Source organism: Lithobates pipiens, unplaced genomic scaffold, assembly GCF_037356315.1.
Source record: "Lithobates pipiens isolate NorthernLeopardFrog02 unplaced genomic scaffold, aLitPip1_a1.2 Scaffold_3, whole genome shotgun sequence".
NCBI classification, from domain to species: Eukaryota; Metazoa; Chordata; class Amphibia; order Anura; family Ranidae; genus Lithobates; species Lithobates pipiens.
This window is the reverse complement of record NW_027507790.1, coordinates 242,997,689-243,013,900: the sequence shown is the minus strand read 5'-3', so window position 1 is coordinate 243,013,900 and position 16,212 is coordinate 242,997,689. Positions and strand designations below refer to the sequence as shown.

Genomic DNA, 16,212 nt, shown 5'->3' with positions numbered 1-16,212 from the left:
ATGTCTTGCACTACATAGTTGAAGGTAAATCTAAAGGAAATTGAATAAGAAAATTGAATAATGTATGGCCAGCTTTACACTGGCATATGTAGTACTTCACCAACTGCCTGCCTCTGCCACTAAGTGCCCGGACTCCTGTATTGGAATACTTCACTATTCCTCTAATATCAGGCACTGACAGTGACAGTGATAGCACTAATATCTAAAGGCTTTATTGCAGGAAAAGTTTAGTTTTGGAAAGGAGGTAATAGCCACTACAAGTGGAGACAGTGGGGGTTATTTTTTACGAAAGGCAAATCCACTTTGCGCTACAAGTGCACTTGAAATTGCATTGAAAGTGCACTTGGAAGTGCAGTCACTGTAAAGCCGCGTACACACGGGCGGACTGTCTGGCCAACTAAGTCCGTCAGACAATCCGACGGACAGTCCGTCCTACTTTTGAATGAACGGACTTGACCATACACGATGAACAGACAGTCCGTTGAAAGCTTGCGCGATGACGTGTACAGCACGTACGACGGGACTAGAAATAGGACGTCCAATACTCAGCAATGCAACCTTCCGCCGTGTAAATCCTTTCTGAGCATGCGCCATACTTAGTCCGTCCAACTAGCCTACTCACGAGCGGACTGTCCGCTGAAACCAAAGTTGGACGGACTGTATTACGGAAATTCCGAAAGACTTAGTCCGCCAGACTGTCCGCTGAAAAAGTCAGCTGAAGCCCACACACGAGCGGACTGTCCGCTGAAATGTGTTTCAGCGGACTAAGTTGGACAGACAGTCCGCCCGTGTGTACGCGGCTTTAATCCGAGAGGAAGATCTGAAATGAGGGGAAGCTCTGCTGATTTTATTATCCAATCATGTGCAAGCTAAAATGCAGTTTTTTTATTTTCCTTTCATGTCCCCCTCAGTTCTACAGTGATTTTACTTCCAAGTGCACTTTCAGTGCAATTTCAAGTGCACTTTGCACTTGTAGTTTGCACTTGTAGTGCAAAGTGGATTTGCCTTTTCGTAAATAACCCCCATTGGCTAGCTGAGAAAGCCTCCATGCTTTTGTTATCCTGCCTGTGTCGCTGGGTCTCATGGTTTATCTGAGAGTGTAACTGGATACTATTACTAGGCAGAAAATAATAATACGCACCCATTGAGCTGCCATGAAAAGGCCTCCTCCTGGAGTTATTGCTTGAATAATGATAGTACTGTGAGCCAGGCTTTGTGGGTGAAAGAGCCCCTGAATTACCAATGTCCATTTCACCTCCGAGAAGGCTTTGCTGAAAAACAATAGAAGAAAGGCACATTTAATCTCATAAAGAGAGCACAAAAAAAAAGAAAAAAAACAAACAAACAAAAAGGCAACTACAAACTGCTTAGTATAAGTCAAAATGTATTACATATTATATATCGTTCTTCGCAGACAATATAAATATAACGTCCTTTTGTTCACTGATTATCAGTCCTCTTGTGATCGTCGGTGAAATAGAGCAAATATGGCAGGCATAGAGACAATAATGTCCCCATAACACAACAAAGGGTTCATGAATGTTTCTTTTTGGCTACAACTGAGGATCATTCAGTATCAACCATTTAAATACTATTCGTTACAACAAGGTCTATTTATATAATTTAGCACACATATTTGAGATTTCAGATATGATAACATCCAGCATGCTGGGAGTTTTTCTTGCATAGATGGAACATATCATAAAAGCTAGGGTTGCTGCAATTTTTTTTTTTTTTACTGTACAGACCCATTATAACCAAAATGTAAGAGTTATAGAAAAATAAAACAGTTAAATAAGCAGATAAAACAGTTTATGTATTTTTCTGATTTTTTTTCTGATCACAACCCACAATGTAACCATCTAACTGTCTATTTTTCTGTTGGATTGAATATCAATAAAACCTTTTATAAAAAAAATAAAAAAATAAAAATGTTTATGTAAATGAAATTAAGAGCTAACAAAATGCTACGTTTTTTTACCTATGTTAAATTTTTGTTTTCTTTCATACATGTGGATAATATCCAGATACACGTAACTATATGAATCATTAATCCTCATAATTCCTATCAATAATAATGGTAGCATGACAATAAATACACCCATGATAAGAATAATGGCAAGTGTGCCATGAATACCCCCAACAGAAGTTAAAAGCCCTCATATGGGTTACATTTTTAACTAGATGAAAAAAATAGATGAAAAAAAATAAATCCTACAATAAAAATAAAACTTTGATTTGAGGATACACACAGTACAGATAAAGTTATAAGTTAAAAATAATAATAAAAAAAAAAAACATTTATATTACAACAATATTGTAATATTACAACAATATGGCAAGTTAATGAAAACATTCCCACCATTGCAGTGAATGTGTATAGCAAGACACCATGCCTCTACAAAAATTCTCAGCATTGTCAATAGGGTAAAAACTGTAATAAAGCTAATAAGCCGACGTTAATCACAACAGCACAAATCTATTTACTATTTGCAATAGACTACGTTGAAACTTACCCATAACACACAAGTCCCTTGATTACACCTAGCAGCGAATACATTGTTCTTTTAATTGTTCTCACATGGAATAAAGCAGGTGTAGATCTCTCCTCGTTTATATTAAGAACAAATTTATCATTTATAAAAAAAAAATAAAAAAAAAATTAGGAAAATTTAAAATTAAGTGCCGAGAAAAAAAATCTAACTTTATCTGTACTTGTAATCAACTTTTTACCGAGTGAACTAATTACTGTACTTGATAAAGTACAGAATGTGTTTTGCCTAATCTATATTCTAATCACCGTGTCACTCACAACAGACTTAGTAATGCTTCACTAACGCAGTATTCACATGCAAAGTACCCTAAATGGGCCAATTATGACTGTTCTGCTCTTCTTCAGTTAACCCACTGAGGACTAAAAAAAAAAAAAAAAAAATTCACAAGCCACTCCGCCACTAAAACAAAGAGCCCTTGTTTTCAAGGATTCCTAAAGAGCTCAACAAAGGGGCACGTCTTCGGCTAGGGAGCAGTTGGTCCAATATGACCCGTGAGATGGAAACAGAAGAAATGGGAATATTCTGGGGCAATGTTTAGAACTTTCCAAACTATGTGCACTACGTGACACTAAAACCAGCAATGAAAGGTCGTGGTGGAAATTTTTGCACAATTTGGAAGATTTAGACTGCCATAGAAAGAATATTTTCTGGTCCACCATAAAATGTTTAATTCATTTAGAAAAGCAACTAACTAAACATAATAAAGTCCAAAGGCAACAGTGCAAAATATGAACGGGGACAGCTCATATCCCATGCAAAAGCTTTTGTGCAGCTCTTGGGTTATTACTGATATGTAGTTAAATAAATAAATAAATAAAAAATTGAATAGATATAATCAAATCACAAATGCTCATTTAAAGAATATTAATAATTTTCAAAGTATTTAATTTGCCTACATTCAAGTTGGACTCCAGGCAAACAGCTCAACACAGCTGCAGGGGAACTGTCGGAAACTGCAAAATTGATTTGCACTTTTGCCCATCCAGTCTTGGGATTTAAAAAGCTCTGCCAAACAGCACAGCCAAGCTGTTGACCTTTTTCCTACGGCCAATAAGCAATACAGCTTGGTCACTTTTCATCTCCAAGCCTGTGACTGGCCATTGAAAGCTTCAGCAGTAGACTAATGAGGTCATATGCTGTATCTGCTTTCTCCTTCTATCAGCATGCTCCTTGTTAGCATATGTGCATGCGGCTAAGAATGATTGGCTCTGAATACTGCCCCTCCCTTTCCCAGTCTAAAATCTACTGTACAGGGACCCTAATGTTCCATTCACACCATAATGATTGGAATTGCAGGAGAAATCCCCGTGATTCTGCTATCGCGGCAAATCGCGGGACCCTTGTGTGATGTCATTACTTCTTAATGGCACCCCAAGCACGCAGCGATAAATTGCAATGCAATTGCGGAAAATCACAACGGGCAGCGCTTGTCATTGAAAAAGGAGCAGGAGCTTCTTTTGAGCAACAGCATCGCGCATTGTGAATTGCCACGATTTATCACGTAGCAAAATCATGGTGTGATTGGGGTGCCATGAAGATGTAATGGCATCGCACAAGCATCCCACGATTTGGAATCATGGGCAAAATCACAGAGATTCCGCCTCCGATTCCAATCGCCCAGGTATTAATGGAGCCTTATACTAAGTCAAAGTAAAGTGTTTAGAAAAGGTAGGCAAACAAAACATTCTGTTGGATACAGAGATGGTTTACATATTCTTATATCTGTATACATATAAAATATGTGAATTAAAATTAGAACTAAGATAATGGAACATCCCTAAATGTTCACAGAAATATGATGACTCCCCCCGAATGTTACTATCCAAAATAAAATACCAGAGCTGTAGGGTCAATAGAAATGTATAATTTTTCTTTTAGGATATTATTTGGCAAACTGTAACTCTGCATGCTTTGGCACTCCCTCGCCTTTGGAGCAGTTGTGTGACTTTTAGCAAGTCAGCAAGGCAACATAGATAATTGGATTCAAGGCACTGCACAAAAAAATATTGTACTCCTTTCTATCTAAAACCTTCATATACTGTATGGGACTTTGCCTTTTAACTTAAATTCGATTCAGTCATTCCAATATCTCATGTAATGAAAATCTACATAAATGTTGGAAAACAGATTTGAATTTCCACACCGTTAAAGCAAAACTCCATAAATACACACAGAATATTTTTAGGAATTGTTATTCCCCCCCATCCCTCTAGTTGACAGAAATCAACACACAGCATGGGGTCACATTACAGGTAAAAAAAAAAAAAGAAAGAAAAAAACTTTGCTGGCATTTCCTTAAACCAGGACTTGAAAAATCCCTGTCGCCAGGTTGCCACTAGAATGTGTGTCCTGGCGCCTGGGCTTTCGTCGGCCACACGCATCTGCTTCCCACTTGCTGACCGCGATATAGGCGAAAGACAGTTACAGCATGGCCATTCAGTCCTGGGAGGGCGTTTATTGATGTCCTCCCAGAACCCCGTCACCCACGCGCTCCAAGGGTGCGCATCGGGCATGCTCTGTGATCGCTGTGTCCTTCGGATACTGCTTATCACAGATCAAGGTAAAGGGCCAATCACAGTAGCTCTTTACCATGTGATCAGCTGGTAAACCCCGATTATGCAGCCCCATTAGTGACCATCAGTGCAGCCTATCAATGACTATCAATGCAGTATATTAGTGACCATTAGTGCTGCCTATCAGTGCCCATTAGTGCCATCTATCAGTGCCCATCAATGCAACCTTATCAGTGCCTCCTCATCAATGCCCATCAGTCCAGCTTATCAGTGAACATCAGTGCAGCATATCAGTGACCATAAATGGCGCCTATCAGAGCCCATCAATGCCGCCTTATCAGTAAAGCCTCATCAGTGCCCATCAGTGCAGTCTCCCCACCGCCCATCAGTAAAGCAAAAAATTACTTATTTGCAAAATTTTATAACAAACTTTTTCATTTGTTTAGCAAAAAATAAAAAACGAAGTGGTGAATATATAACACCAAAAGGAAGCTCTATTTGTGTGGGAAAAAAAATTCTAAAAATGTAATATGGGTATAGTGTTGCATGACCGTGCAATTCAAAGTATGAAAGCGCTGAAAGCTGAAACCTGGCCTGGGCAGGAAGGGGGTGATAGTGCCCAGTAGACAAGTGGTTAAAAAAATTAGTCTCCTAACTTTTTTACCTGGCTCTCAGATTCAAAGCTAATTTGTGAAGCCCTGCCTTAAGCATGGTACACACCAATATTTTTTTTTTCTGTTCAACCCATCGGGTTGCATGAAAAAAAATGGACAGCTCCAGTTGGAGCCGCTGTACTGGTTTTCTGAGCATGCTTATCCGACAGAAGCTGGACGAGCATGGACCGGTTAACATAGACACAGGCCGAATGTCAGCTGGTTCTTATTGAACCAGCCAATGTCTCCCGACATTTGGCCTGTGTGTACTAGGCACTAAACGTATTGCATGAAACATCCCACATAGCACCCCCTTTGAAAGGTTTCAGTGAGTGCTCTAACATGGCAGAATCCCAATATATAATTACTAGGAGAAGGAAAGGATCAGCACCACACCAGCGGTCAGGTTCAGCAGACTGATGTGTTGTAATGATACATGTCCTCCTATTTTCAGCACACACTGTTGCACTCACCAATGCTGCCCAGTGTTGAGCACAATCGGTTAGGACTGGGACTGGACAAGGTTTCCCAATGCATATGGTCTGAATGGGTCCTTAGTTTTCCTAAAAGCTACAGGAGCAACCAGAGCAGTTACATTCTAAATTATTGCTAGGGATTCCCACCCATACCACTTCACTTTATTAACGTGATAAAATTTAACCAATAAAGGACAACTGCACAGAGAAAATATGTATGATTTCAATGCTGATTTTTCATCTACACCTTGAGGTCTGCCCACATGAGGTCAACCCCATGGTACCTACTGCCCAATAGAAAATTGAAGGGGGAATACTTTTTCCAGTCTGGAATTGATTTCTTCTCGAAATAAGAAGTGACTTTCTGCATTAGAGGATGCGTTCATGTAGCATTAGCCTCAGCCTGGCTCTTGTCCCTTGGCTTCAGGTTTGATATCACCTAGTCTGATATTATATACCAAAATACAGAGAACAATGCAATTTTTCATCCATTTGTAATTTGCTGTAAAGTTTTATTTATTTTATTTTATTTTATTTTTTCATTTTTATAAAAGGTCCGCTTTAAAGAGCTGAGTGTTCCAAAATCGCTCCCCATTCCAGAACTTGGATTGACAATTCTCTCACACAACAGCTTTTTTTTTTTTTCACCGCTCCTGGAAATTATAGTCTGGTGTCACATATTTACCAGAGATCTACAGAGAAAGCTGTAATCATCCACAGCCCCGTGGCTGTCACTGCTCAGCCTGACAACTAATAAGGTAGAGAGATTTGGTAGCTGGCCAAGTGGTGACAAGTAGGGAGAACTAGCTGAAGACTGCTGTTCTTCCAGCTCATGAGAAGACACAACCTGATCTAATGCACATGAACAGGACCACGCTTGCCAGTAATACATTATTTGCAAGGTGCAGATGTGCTGGACACACTGGGCAAATGTACAGGCAGTTGTTCCCAATGACAGCAGGCAGGACTACACTTAGACATGCCTGCTATGTATATGGAGATGATGCAGAGATTTCCACCAGATACAAAATGATAGTAAAAGGAGCAGGGCTGGCAGAAAGGAACAGAGCTTTGTGCCATAAACCCTCTCCATGTGTATGACACTATAGTAACAGGGGTAGGGCTTGGCAAGGAGGAGCAGAGCTTTGTGCCATAAACCCTCTCCATATGTATGAAACTATAGTAACAGGGGTAGGGCTTGGCAAAAAGGTATAGAGCTTTGTGCCATAATCCCAGGCCATATGTATCAAATGCCTGTTGACATTTGTAGCAAATTAACATTTCCAACATTTCCCAGGACCCATTCCTGTGAACTAACTCAGAAAATCTAACTATAAATTACCTCTACTAGTCAGGCTACAATATGCTTTTGTTCGCACTCTAAAATAGGTGAACACCGAAATTGATATACATATATTTACCAATAGTTCTACTTGGTGCAGACACTCACTGGGGTTGATTTATCAAAATTATAGGGTGGAAAATCTGGTGCAACTGTGAATGGTAGCCAATCAGCTTCTAACTTCAGCTTGTTCAATTAAGCTTTGACAATAAAACCTGGAAGCTGATTGGTTTCTATGCAGAACTGCACTAGACTTTGTATTTTCGAGTTTAAGTAAATCAATCCCATTAGGTCTTTACTTGACTGGGCTGACTGTAGTATCTTTAACCTCCCTGGCAGTATGATTCAGTCTGGAATAAGGTGCTGAAAGCGGTACAATTATTTTGCATGGAAATCTGGCTTTTATTTTGTAGTCCTGTAATTCTTAGGAATAACGCTCTGAAATCTCTTCAAACCAGAGTCTAGCAGACATCCCGGGTATGATAAAGTTTATAATATAATAAAGAATAATAAAAATTATTCAATAATGTAATCAAATCCAAAAAAAACTGAAAAAGGGACATGTTTTGGTTGCTATGGACAATCTCCAAATTCCAGGCAGAAAAAACTGTATTTATAATATAAAAGTGCATGCAGGGCATTGCACAGACCACTAGGGACAAAGGGGGTGTGTATTTTTTAATACAGCACTGTAATCTGTAAGATTACAGTGCTGTGTGCGTTTTGTGTGTTTTTACTTTTTTGAATTTGCCGCCGTTCTCCGCACCGTGCGTCGTAACGTCGCAGGGAACGGAGCTCGGCGGCATTCGGCACTGTGAATCGAGCGGAGGACAACTCGATCACACAGCGCGGCGGACATCGCTGGATCCAGGGGACAAGGTGAGTAACTCTCCCTGTGTCCTCCTCTGCATCGAGCGATGCGATCCCGAGTCTGGCTCGGGGTTACCGCTCCTGTAATTAAAATCCCAACCCGAGCCAGACTCGGGATTACCGCTAGGAAGGTTAAAGAAGGTGGGCTACCGCCAAGGTGAAAGTGTGCTAAAACTATTTTTAATAATCACGATAACAGTAACAGAGTCACTACTAATCACAATAACCAAGTTAATGTTATTATACGCGAAGCCACACTACCACATCAACCTGTTTTCTTAACACCTATTTGGGCATTTTTATGTAACAATGGTTGTTTTTGATGCTGATAGATACTGGGAGAAGTAAACAAGCTTGGCTGAGTTTGGAGTTTTAGGTTCTCGTTTTCAGTTTGGATAGAGTAGGGCAGTGGTCCCGAAACTGCAGCTCAGGGGCCGGTTATGGCCCTTTGCTTGCTTTTATCCAGCCCTTGGGGTACTATTTTCATCCACTGATAGCAACAATTGGGCATAATTCCTCCCACTGACACCAATGAAGGGGGACAATTCCTCCCAATAAGACCAACGATGGGGCACAAATGACACTGGAGATAAGACACTATACTGACACCAAAAACGGGGCACCATTCCTCCCACTGACATCAAAGACGGGGCACTGTTCATTCTTACTGACGGGACATTTTCTACTCCCAATGGCCACAGTCCAGCCCCCTCTTAAATCTGAGGACAGTAAACTGGCCCTTTGTTTAGAAAGTTTGGAGACCCCTGCCATAGGGCATGGTTAAACTGGTTATTTTTTTTCCAGGCTTTTTTCCCTTTGGGGTGATTTCCGTTCACTTCATTTGTTGGAGACACAGCAGGAGGTGAGAAGACCTCTCTCCTATGAAAAGTGCCAAAAAAACCTTTCTTAGATAATTGCCACTTAAACATGTGTCCTCAATGGAAAATAAGAATAAGCAATATAAAAAAAATTAATAAACAATAATCATCATTGTCTGCCGGTGCTGCTCATCACCACTTCCCTTCCCGAGACTATACATGAACAGAAGTGTTTGACCAAAACAGATTGTTCATGTTCTCAGACATATCACTCCCAGTCGAACACCACCCAGAGGTATCTTGTTGCATTAGCAATTTCTTTACTTTACAGAAATGTAGTATAGTGCACTTCTTAATAGTAACAACTTTTAAAGAAAATGGCAAGGCAGATCAATTCAATCAATCCCACGAATTCTGATTAACAGAAGGGGGGCATTCTGAGCTTAGGTCCAATGTCTAGTTCCCAGTAAACTTAAGGGCAAAGTTCTCTGTAGCCTCTTGCTAAAGTGGATAGCACCCCAAGAAACTTCTCTGGTATTCTCTCATTTTGGCTCCAGGCAGAGACTCTTACATAAGCTCCTCCCACCTCAAATAAAGTTTAACGTTGAAATCACACTCCACCTCTAAGGAGGAGCTAAAATTAAAGGGATGTAATACCTGCTTACAGGTCTGAGCTTGCTAAGAATGTTTTTAGTCTGAAAAAAATATAATTAATGTAGCCACCACAAGGTCCGTAAGCTGCAATATATCACATTTTTGTTCTTTAGTTATCCTTTAAATGTGTATCACGAAAAAAAAAAGATCTTATACTATATATATACTAAAGAATTATATGCAGCAACAGGGTATGTATCTGTAAACTGTAGGCTGAAAAGTTGTAGTCGTCAAACAAAATAAAGAGAAGCACACATTTTTTATAAAACAAAATGGCTGCCCTTTACCTTATGTCTGGAAATTTTGCTAAAATTAACACTATAGTTAAAATCTTCACAGACAAAAGCTGATCGTCAGCAAAACTGGGTGAATATGGATGCATGGAAAAACAATATTTTGCCATTAGATGCTCTGAAAATTCCCTAGCAATGCAGGCCAAGTCTTCCTGGGGTGGGATTTTCTAAGTCAATCAGAATTGCCTTCTTATGAGATAAGATGGTTCTGGTAGCCTCCTCCCCACCAATATAATTATCTCCAATACAACAGAGGTGCTCATTTATGTGTAACTTCTCCTAAGATCCAATGTCCAGCTTGCAATTGTTTTTAAAACTTGGGATCCTTCTTTGCAAACTCATTTGGTGTTGTGATTCACAAGATCCCGCACCTAGACACTGTACCAATTATTATTCCGTTCGGCAACATTCTGAGATGTTTTTGTCATTAATGCTAATAAAAACTTTTGCTAAAAGTAAACCATTGTAAAAGTAATCAAATTAGTATGATAATGTAGTAGAATAGAAGTCAAACTTGACTTTGACTTTTTTGATTTACATAATTGTTCCAGGTTTAGCTTTCCGTCCCCTTTTTTCCCTTCCCTTATCATGCCCCTACTTTTTCCCTAATTGATATGGATAGTTTCTGGTTTAGGCACACTGCATAGCAAACCAGATCTTTCTCTGCCACTTTGCATAGTGTAATTGCAGGACCCAGCTGCCAGTTTGACAACCAAATCCCGCTCTGTGTTTTAGGAGTGCTGGCAGCAGCATCTTTCTTAATAAGCTTACAGTATATACTGTTACAAATGTTACACTGTATTGTTTAGTTTGCTTATTTCGCCTAAAGACCTGTCCTTATGTGTACCTAAAGACAGATTCCGCAAACCTGAAGGGGCTCATTCACACAGCATTGCATATTAAAGCACTCCGTTTTAGCCCTAGCAGTGACCTGTGTTGACCCAGTGTGGACAACTGCAGGTCACCGCACTAGTGTAAACAAGTCCTTATTGTCTAAAAAATGTTGACACCCTCCTTAAGCTTTGTAGCAGAAATATAATTTTAGGGGTGCATTAATAAATGTTTTCCACACAAGATTCAAACAACTTTCAGAATTCCCACATGAGTAAAGCAACATTAACTTAACAACCCCTACTGGGCCACCCCAACCTTAAATGAGCTAATCCAATGCTAACCCCCTCATTCCCCAAAACCCTGTTTGGTTTTCCAAAGATAACATATGGCAACCCTAATAAGCATAAATAAAGCAAAGAAAATGAGAGAAGCCATTCCACAGACCTCCATGTTGTATCAGAACACCACGGGTCATATTCCAAGTAGGGACGGCTAATGTAGCTTCACTTGGGATATGCAGAACAAAATGTATGTCTACTTATTTTAAAGAGCTTGTAAATGGAACGCTACGCATTTAGTATTGTTCAGCCTACTTCTCACATCCCTAACTGCCTGCAATAAAGGGAGAGATAAAGCCTTCACAAACCATCAGCCTGCAAGATTCATTTACAACACCATTTGGGGATTGTGCTTCGCCAAATGAGTGCTCACAGGAAGCGGGATATTAACTCTATTAGTGTCGGTTGTGAGAAATATGCATTTAACCTGACCATGGCATTCTTTCCAGTATGACACCCTCTGCATTGGCTACTAGTATATGGGTGACGAGGGTTGGTAAAAGGGAAACCATTTTTTACATTTATTAAAAGTTTAAGTTTATTTGCTAGTAGAATGTTGACCTAAATATTTTTTGGCACCTCTTATGCCCTGTACACACGGCCGGATTTTCTGATGGAAAATGTGCAATCAAATCATGTTATCGGAAAATCTGACCACGTGTGGGCTCCATCAGATTTTTTTCCGTCTGATTTTCCGACGCACAAAGTTTGAGAGCAGGATCTAACATTTTCCAACAACAAAATCCGATCGCATAAATTCTGATCGTGTGTAGACAATTCCGACGGACAAAGTGCCACGCATGATAAACTAAGAGATGAAAGCTATTGGCTACTGGCCCGTTTATAGTCCTGATGTACATGTTTGACGTCACCTCGTTCAGAGTGATCGGATATTCCGTCAACTTTGTGCGACCGTGTGTATGCAACACAAATTTCCGCCAAAATCAGTTGGAAAAAATCCGACGTATTTTGTGGTCGGAATGTCCGACCATGTGTATGGGGCATTAGAGTGCCAACTCTAGATTGCCATTTTTTCATTATTGTTTTAAATTCACAGATACGCAGCTTTCCCCTCTAGGTCAATGCAGTCATTAAGGTGTATCTAAACCCACATTTTTTACTTTAAATTTTGGATAGACTTGAAAAGAGACCTAGATGGCCATAGATGAATAGAATTTAAAAACGGAAATTCTTAGGAAAATTCTTAGGAAAATGTGTACAAAAATTCTCTTAATTTGCTTTTAACATTTGATTTAGTAATGAATGGACTTTACTGAACGAAAACCACATACACTGTTATAACATTTGAGAAAATTTTCCATGCTGCAGGCTTCAATTTTCCCACCACTGGAGTTGAAAACAAATTGATTTGACCCACTAATGACTAGAAAAATTAAAAACACTTTCAAAAAAAGTGTGTCAGATTTCATCTGCTGAGATGGATCCGCACTGGGGAGATTTTCCCCCTCTTCTTAGTCCTAGTGACAACTAGTGAAAGTGAAAAAAGAGAGCAAGCAAAACCTGACAGAAGTTTTAACTCTCATCCACACGTTAAAATAAAAGGTTTCATATGGCATTTTGTACCCAGACTGAAGAGATCCCCTTTATATCCTGTCCCGGTGGCAACTGACATCGGAGGAACAACAGAAGAGATCTCCCCCAGCAATAAAACTCTGGTATGGGTTCTAAACCTTCAAGTTGGGCTAATAGTACTCTTCAAAGTGTGCAAAACACAAAAGGTTCTTGTGATTTTGACTTATGATGGAAGGAAGAAAGAGCAAGAGAAAAAGGGGAGAAAGGTTATCTACGTCCAAAGCAAAAAGTTATTATAGAGGTGCTTATACCGGTCAGTTTTTATTAATTAGTAAGAAAAACCTTTATCCCGATATCTCGAAAAAAAAAAAAAAAAAAGTTTCTCTAAGGGCACTTTCACACCGGGGTGGTAGTGGTAAAGCGCCTGCTCATTTTAGAGGCGCTTTACCGTGGTTTAATCTGTGCTTTTCCGCTGCTAGTGGTGCTCTTTTAAAAAGGGGTTAAAAAGGTTTAAAAGCACTGCTGCTGCAGCGCTTTGTGGGCGCTTCTGCAGCACTCCCTATTGATTTCAATAGGCAGGGTGGTTCTTGCAGGACTTTTTTTCTCGTCCTGCAAGCGCACCGGCTTCCACACTGGGGCTGCAGGTGAGGCCATTTTCAGGTGTTTTACAGGCACTGTTTTTAGCGCTAAAACGCCTGAAAAATGCCTCAGTGTGTAAGTAGCCTAACTGCTTAAGGCCCCTTTCACACTTGTGCAACTTTTCCTGTGACTTTGGACATCAGAGTCGCATGACAAGTTGTACCCCATGATTCCCAATGATAACCATTCATATCTGTGAGACTTCAAGATGCACTGACTTCAAAGTAGTCACTGTACTACTTTGGTCCAACTTTGATGCAAGGTGAGGTCCATAGACCTCAAGTTTACACATGCATTCACTGAAACTGAGGCAGAATCACAATAAAATTGTGGTATAATTGCATCAAAATTGTGGTAAAATCGTGGCAAAAGCATATGACTTTCAAGTCGTGGTAGTGTGAATACTGCCTAAAAAGTGTTAGCTAGAGACTCGCATTGGATTAGCACAAAGAAGGTGCTGGACCCCCCACCCCTCCCCCGCACTGGAATTGAATCGTATGGGTGTTCTCACCTATCTAATTCGATTCCTGTCCAAATCCATTATTTCGCACGGCAATCTCTGAACCATCCTGGGGGTGTCATTAACATGTTATTGACACCCGCAGTGGTTTGCAGAGGGCAGTGTGAACCGCCTGTGGGAGAGATACGAAGTGGTTATTGGCACTGGTTCTCAAATCGCTACAGTGTGAACCTAGGCTGAGACAGGAAGTGTGTTACTGGCAGTATCCCCTGGGGAAATAAAAGTCACCAAATCTAAGGATTTAGAAGCTGCAATATATGATATTTCTGTTTTTAGATTTAGATATGCTGGAATGGAATGAAAACAGACAGGTGGGGGAAAACAGTAAATTAGGGGTGAAAGGAAAAGTAGTGGAGGTGAAAGTGAGAGAGGGGAACAGAAAATAGGATAGTGGCAGGAAAAGTAAGGGTGGGGAAGTGAAAGTAGGAGAAAGGAAAAAAAAAGAAAGGGAAGAAAAGGGAAAGAAAAGGCAAAGGAAGGAGAAAGGAAGGGATAAGGAAGGTGAAAGAAAGGGAAAAGGAAGGGAGAGTAAAACAAGGAAGGAGAGGGAAAGTAAAAGAGGTGAAAGAAAGTGAAAGAAGGGAATATAAATTAGGAGATTGGAAGGAAAATAAAAGAGGTGAATGGAATGTTTAAGAGGTCAATGAAACGTAAGAGAGGAGAAAGAAAAGTAAAAGAGGGGAAATTAAAGTAAGAAAGAGGAACAGAAGGTAAAGGGGGAAAGGAAGTTAAGAGAAGAGAAAGTAAGAAAGGGGAATGGAAAGATTAGAGGGGAAGGAAACATAAGCGATGGGAAGGAAAAGTAAGAAAGAGGAAGCGAAAGGAAAATACAATCATAGAAAGAAAGGGAAAAAAGGGGAAGGAACGAGAAGGTTAAGAGAGGGAATGGTAAAATAAGAGAGGGGGAAATGAAGATAGGAGAGGGGAAGAAAAGAAAGGTAAGAAAAGAGAAAGTAAAAGAGGAGAACGGAATGTATAGGAGGTGAAGAAAAAGTAAGAGAGGATAAGGAAGAGAGGGGAAAGAAAAGTAAGTAGGGAGAAGGAAAGAAAAGGTTAAGAGAGGGAATGGTGAATTAAGAGAGGGGGAAATGAAAGTAAGAGAGGGGAAAAGAAAGTAAAGAGGGAAAGAAAAGAAAGGTAGGATCACGTACACACGATTGGATGTGAGCTTGTTGGTGGTAAGTCCAACCGTGTTTATGCTCCATCAGACATCTGTTGTCGGACTTTCCGCCAACAAATGTTTGCTAGCAGGTTTTCTAGTTTGCCACCTACAAATGTTTGTTGTCGGACTTTCCGATCCCGTGTACACAAGTACGTTGCACAAAAGGCCACGCATTCTCAGAATCAAGGACAAACTGGAAGCGCTCGGTCTTGTAAAACTAGCGTTCGTAATGGAGATATCACGTAAGTCTTGTACGTCACTACGTTCGTAATTGTTGGCCAACATTTGTGTGACCGTGTGTATGCAAGACAAGTTGGAGCCAACACTCTTCGGACAAAAATCCATGGTTTTGTTGTCGGAAAACACGATCGTGTGTACAGGGCATTAGGGGTGAAGAAAAAGTAAGAGAGGAGAAGGAAGAGAGGGGAAAGAAAAATAAGTAGGGAGAAGCAAAAGTAAGAAAAGGAAAGGAAAAGTAAGAAAGGGGAATGGAAAGTAAGGGTAGAGGGGAAGGAAAGAGAAAGTGAGAAAGGGAAAGGGGAGGTAAGGAAAGTAAAGAGGGGGGAAAAGGAAGGGAAGAGAAGGGAATGTATGAGAGGGGAAAGTAAAGGAAGGGAGGAGGGAGCAGAAGGGGAAAGTGAGAGAAGGTAACAGAAAATAGGAGAGTGGCAGGAAAAGTAAGAGTTTGGAAGGGAAAATAAGAGAAGTGAAAGAAAAAGGAAGAGAAGAAATGTGAAAGGGAAGGCAAGAAAGGGGAAAGAAGACAGAGTAAAACAAGGAAGGACAGGGAATGTAAAAGCTGTCCCCTCTAGGTCACTGCAGTCATTAAGGTGTATCTAAACCCAATTTTTTTCCTTTAAATTTCGGATAGACTTGAAAAGAGTCATAGATGGCCATAGATGGATAGAATTTCAAACGGAAATTCTTAGGAAAAGTCTTAGGAAAAAGTGAACAAAAATTCTCTTAATTTGCTTTTAATATTTGATTTTGTAATGAATGGACTTTACTGAAC

The 16,212-nt window shown here is 40.1% G+C and overlaps 1 protein-coding gene across 15 annotated transcripts in view; it reads right to left on the bottom strand.

Moving 5' to 3' along the window:
- TCF4 (transcription factor 4) overlaps window positions 1-16,212 on the bottom strand; it is a 623,095-nt gene that overhangs the window by 282,880 nt on the left and 324,003 nt on the right. For all 15 annotated transcript variants that reach the window (XM_077462970.1, XM_077462965.1, XM_077462972.1 and 12 more), the window contains one exon: window positions 1,142-1,271. In XM_077462970.1, coding sequence (XP_077319096.1) covers window positions 1,142-1,271 — 130 coding nt within the window. The remainder of the gene's footprint in view (window positions 1-1,141; window positions 1,272-16,212) is intronic.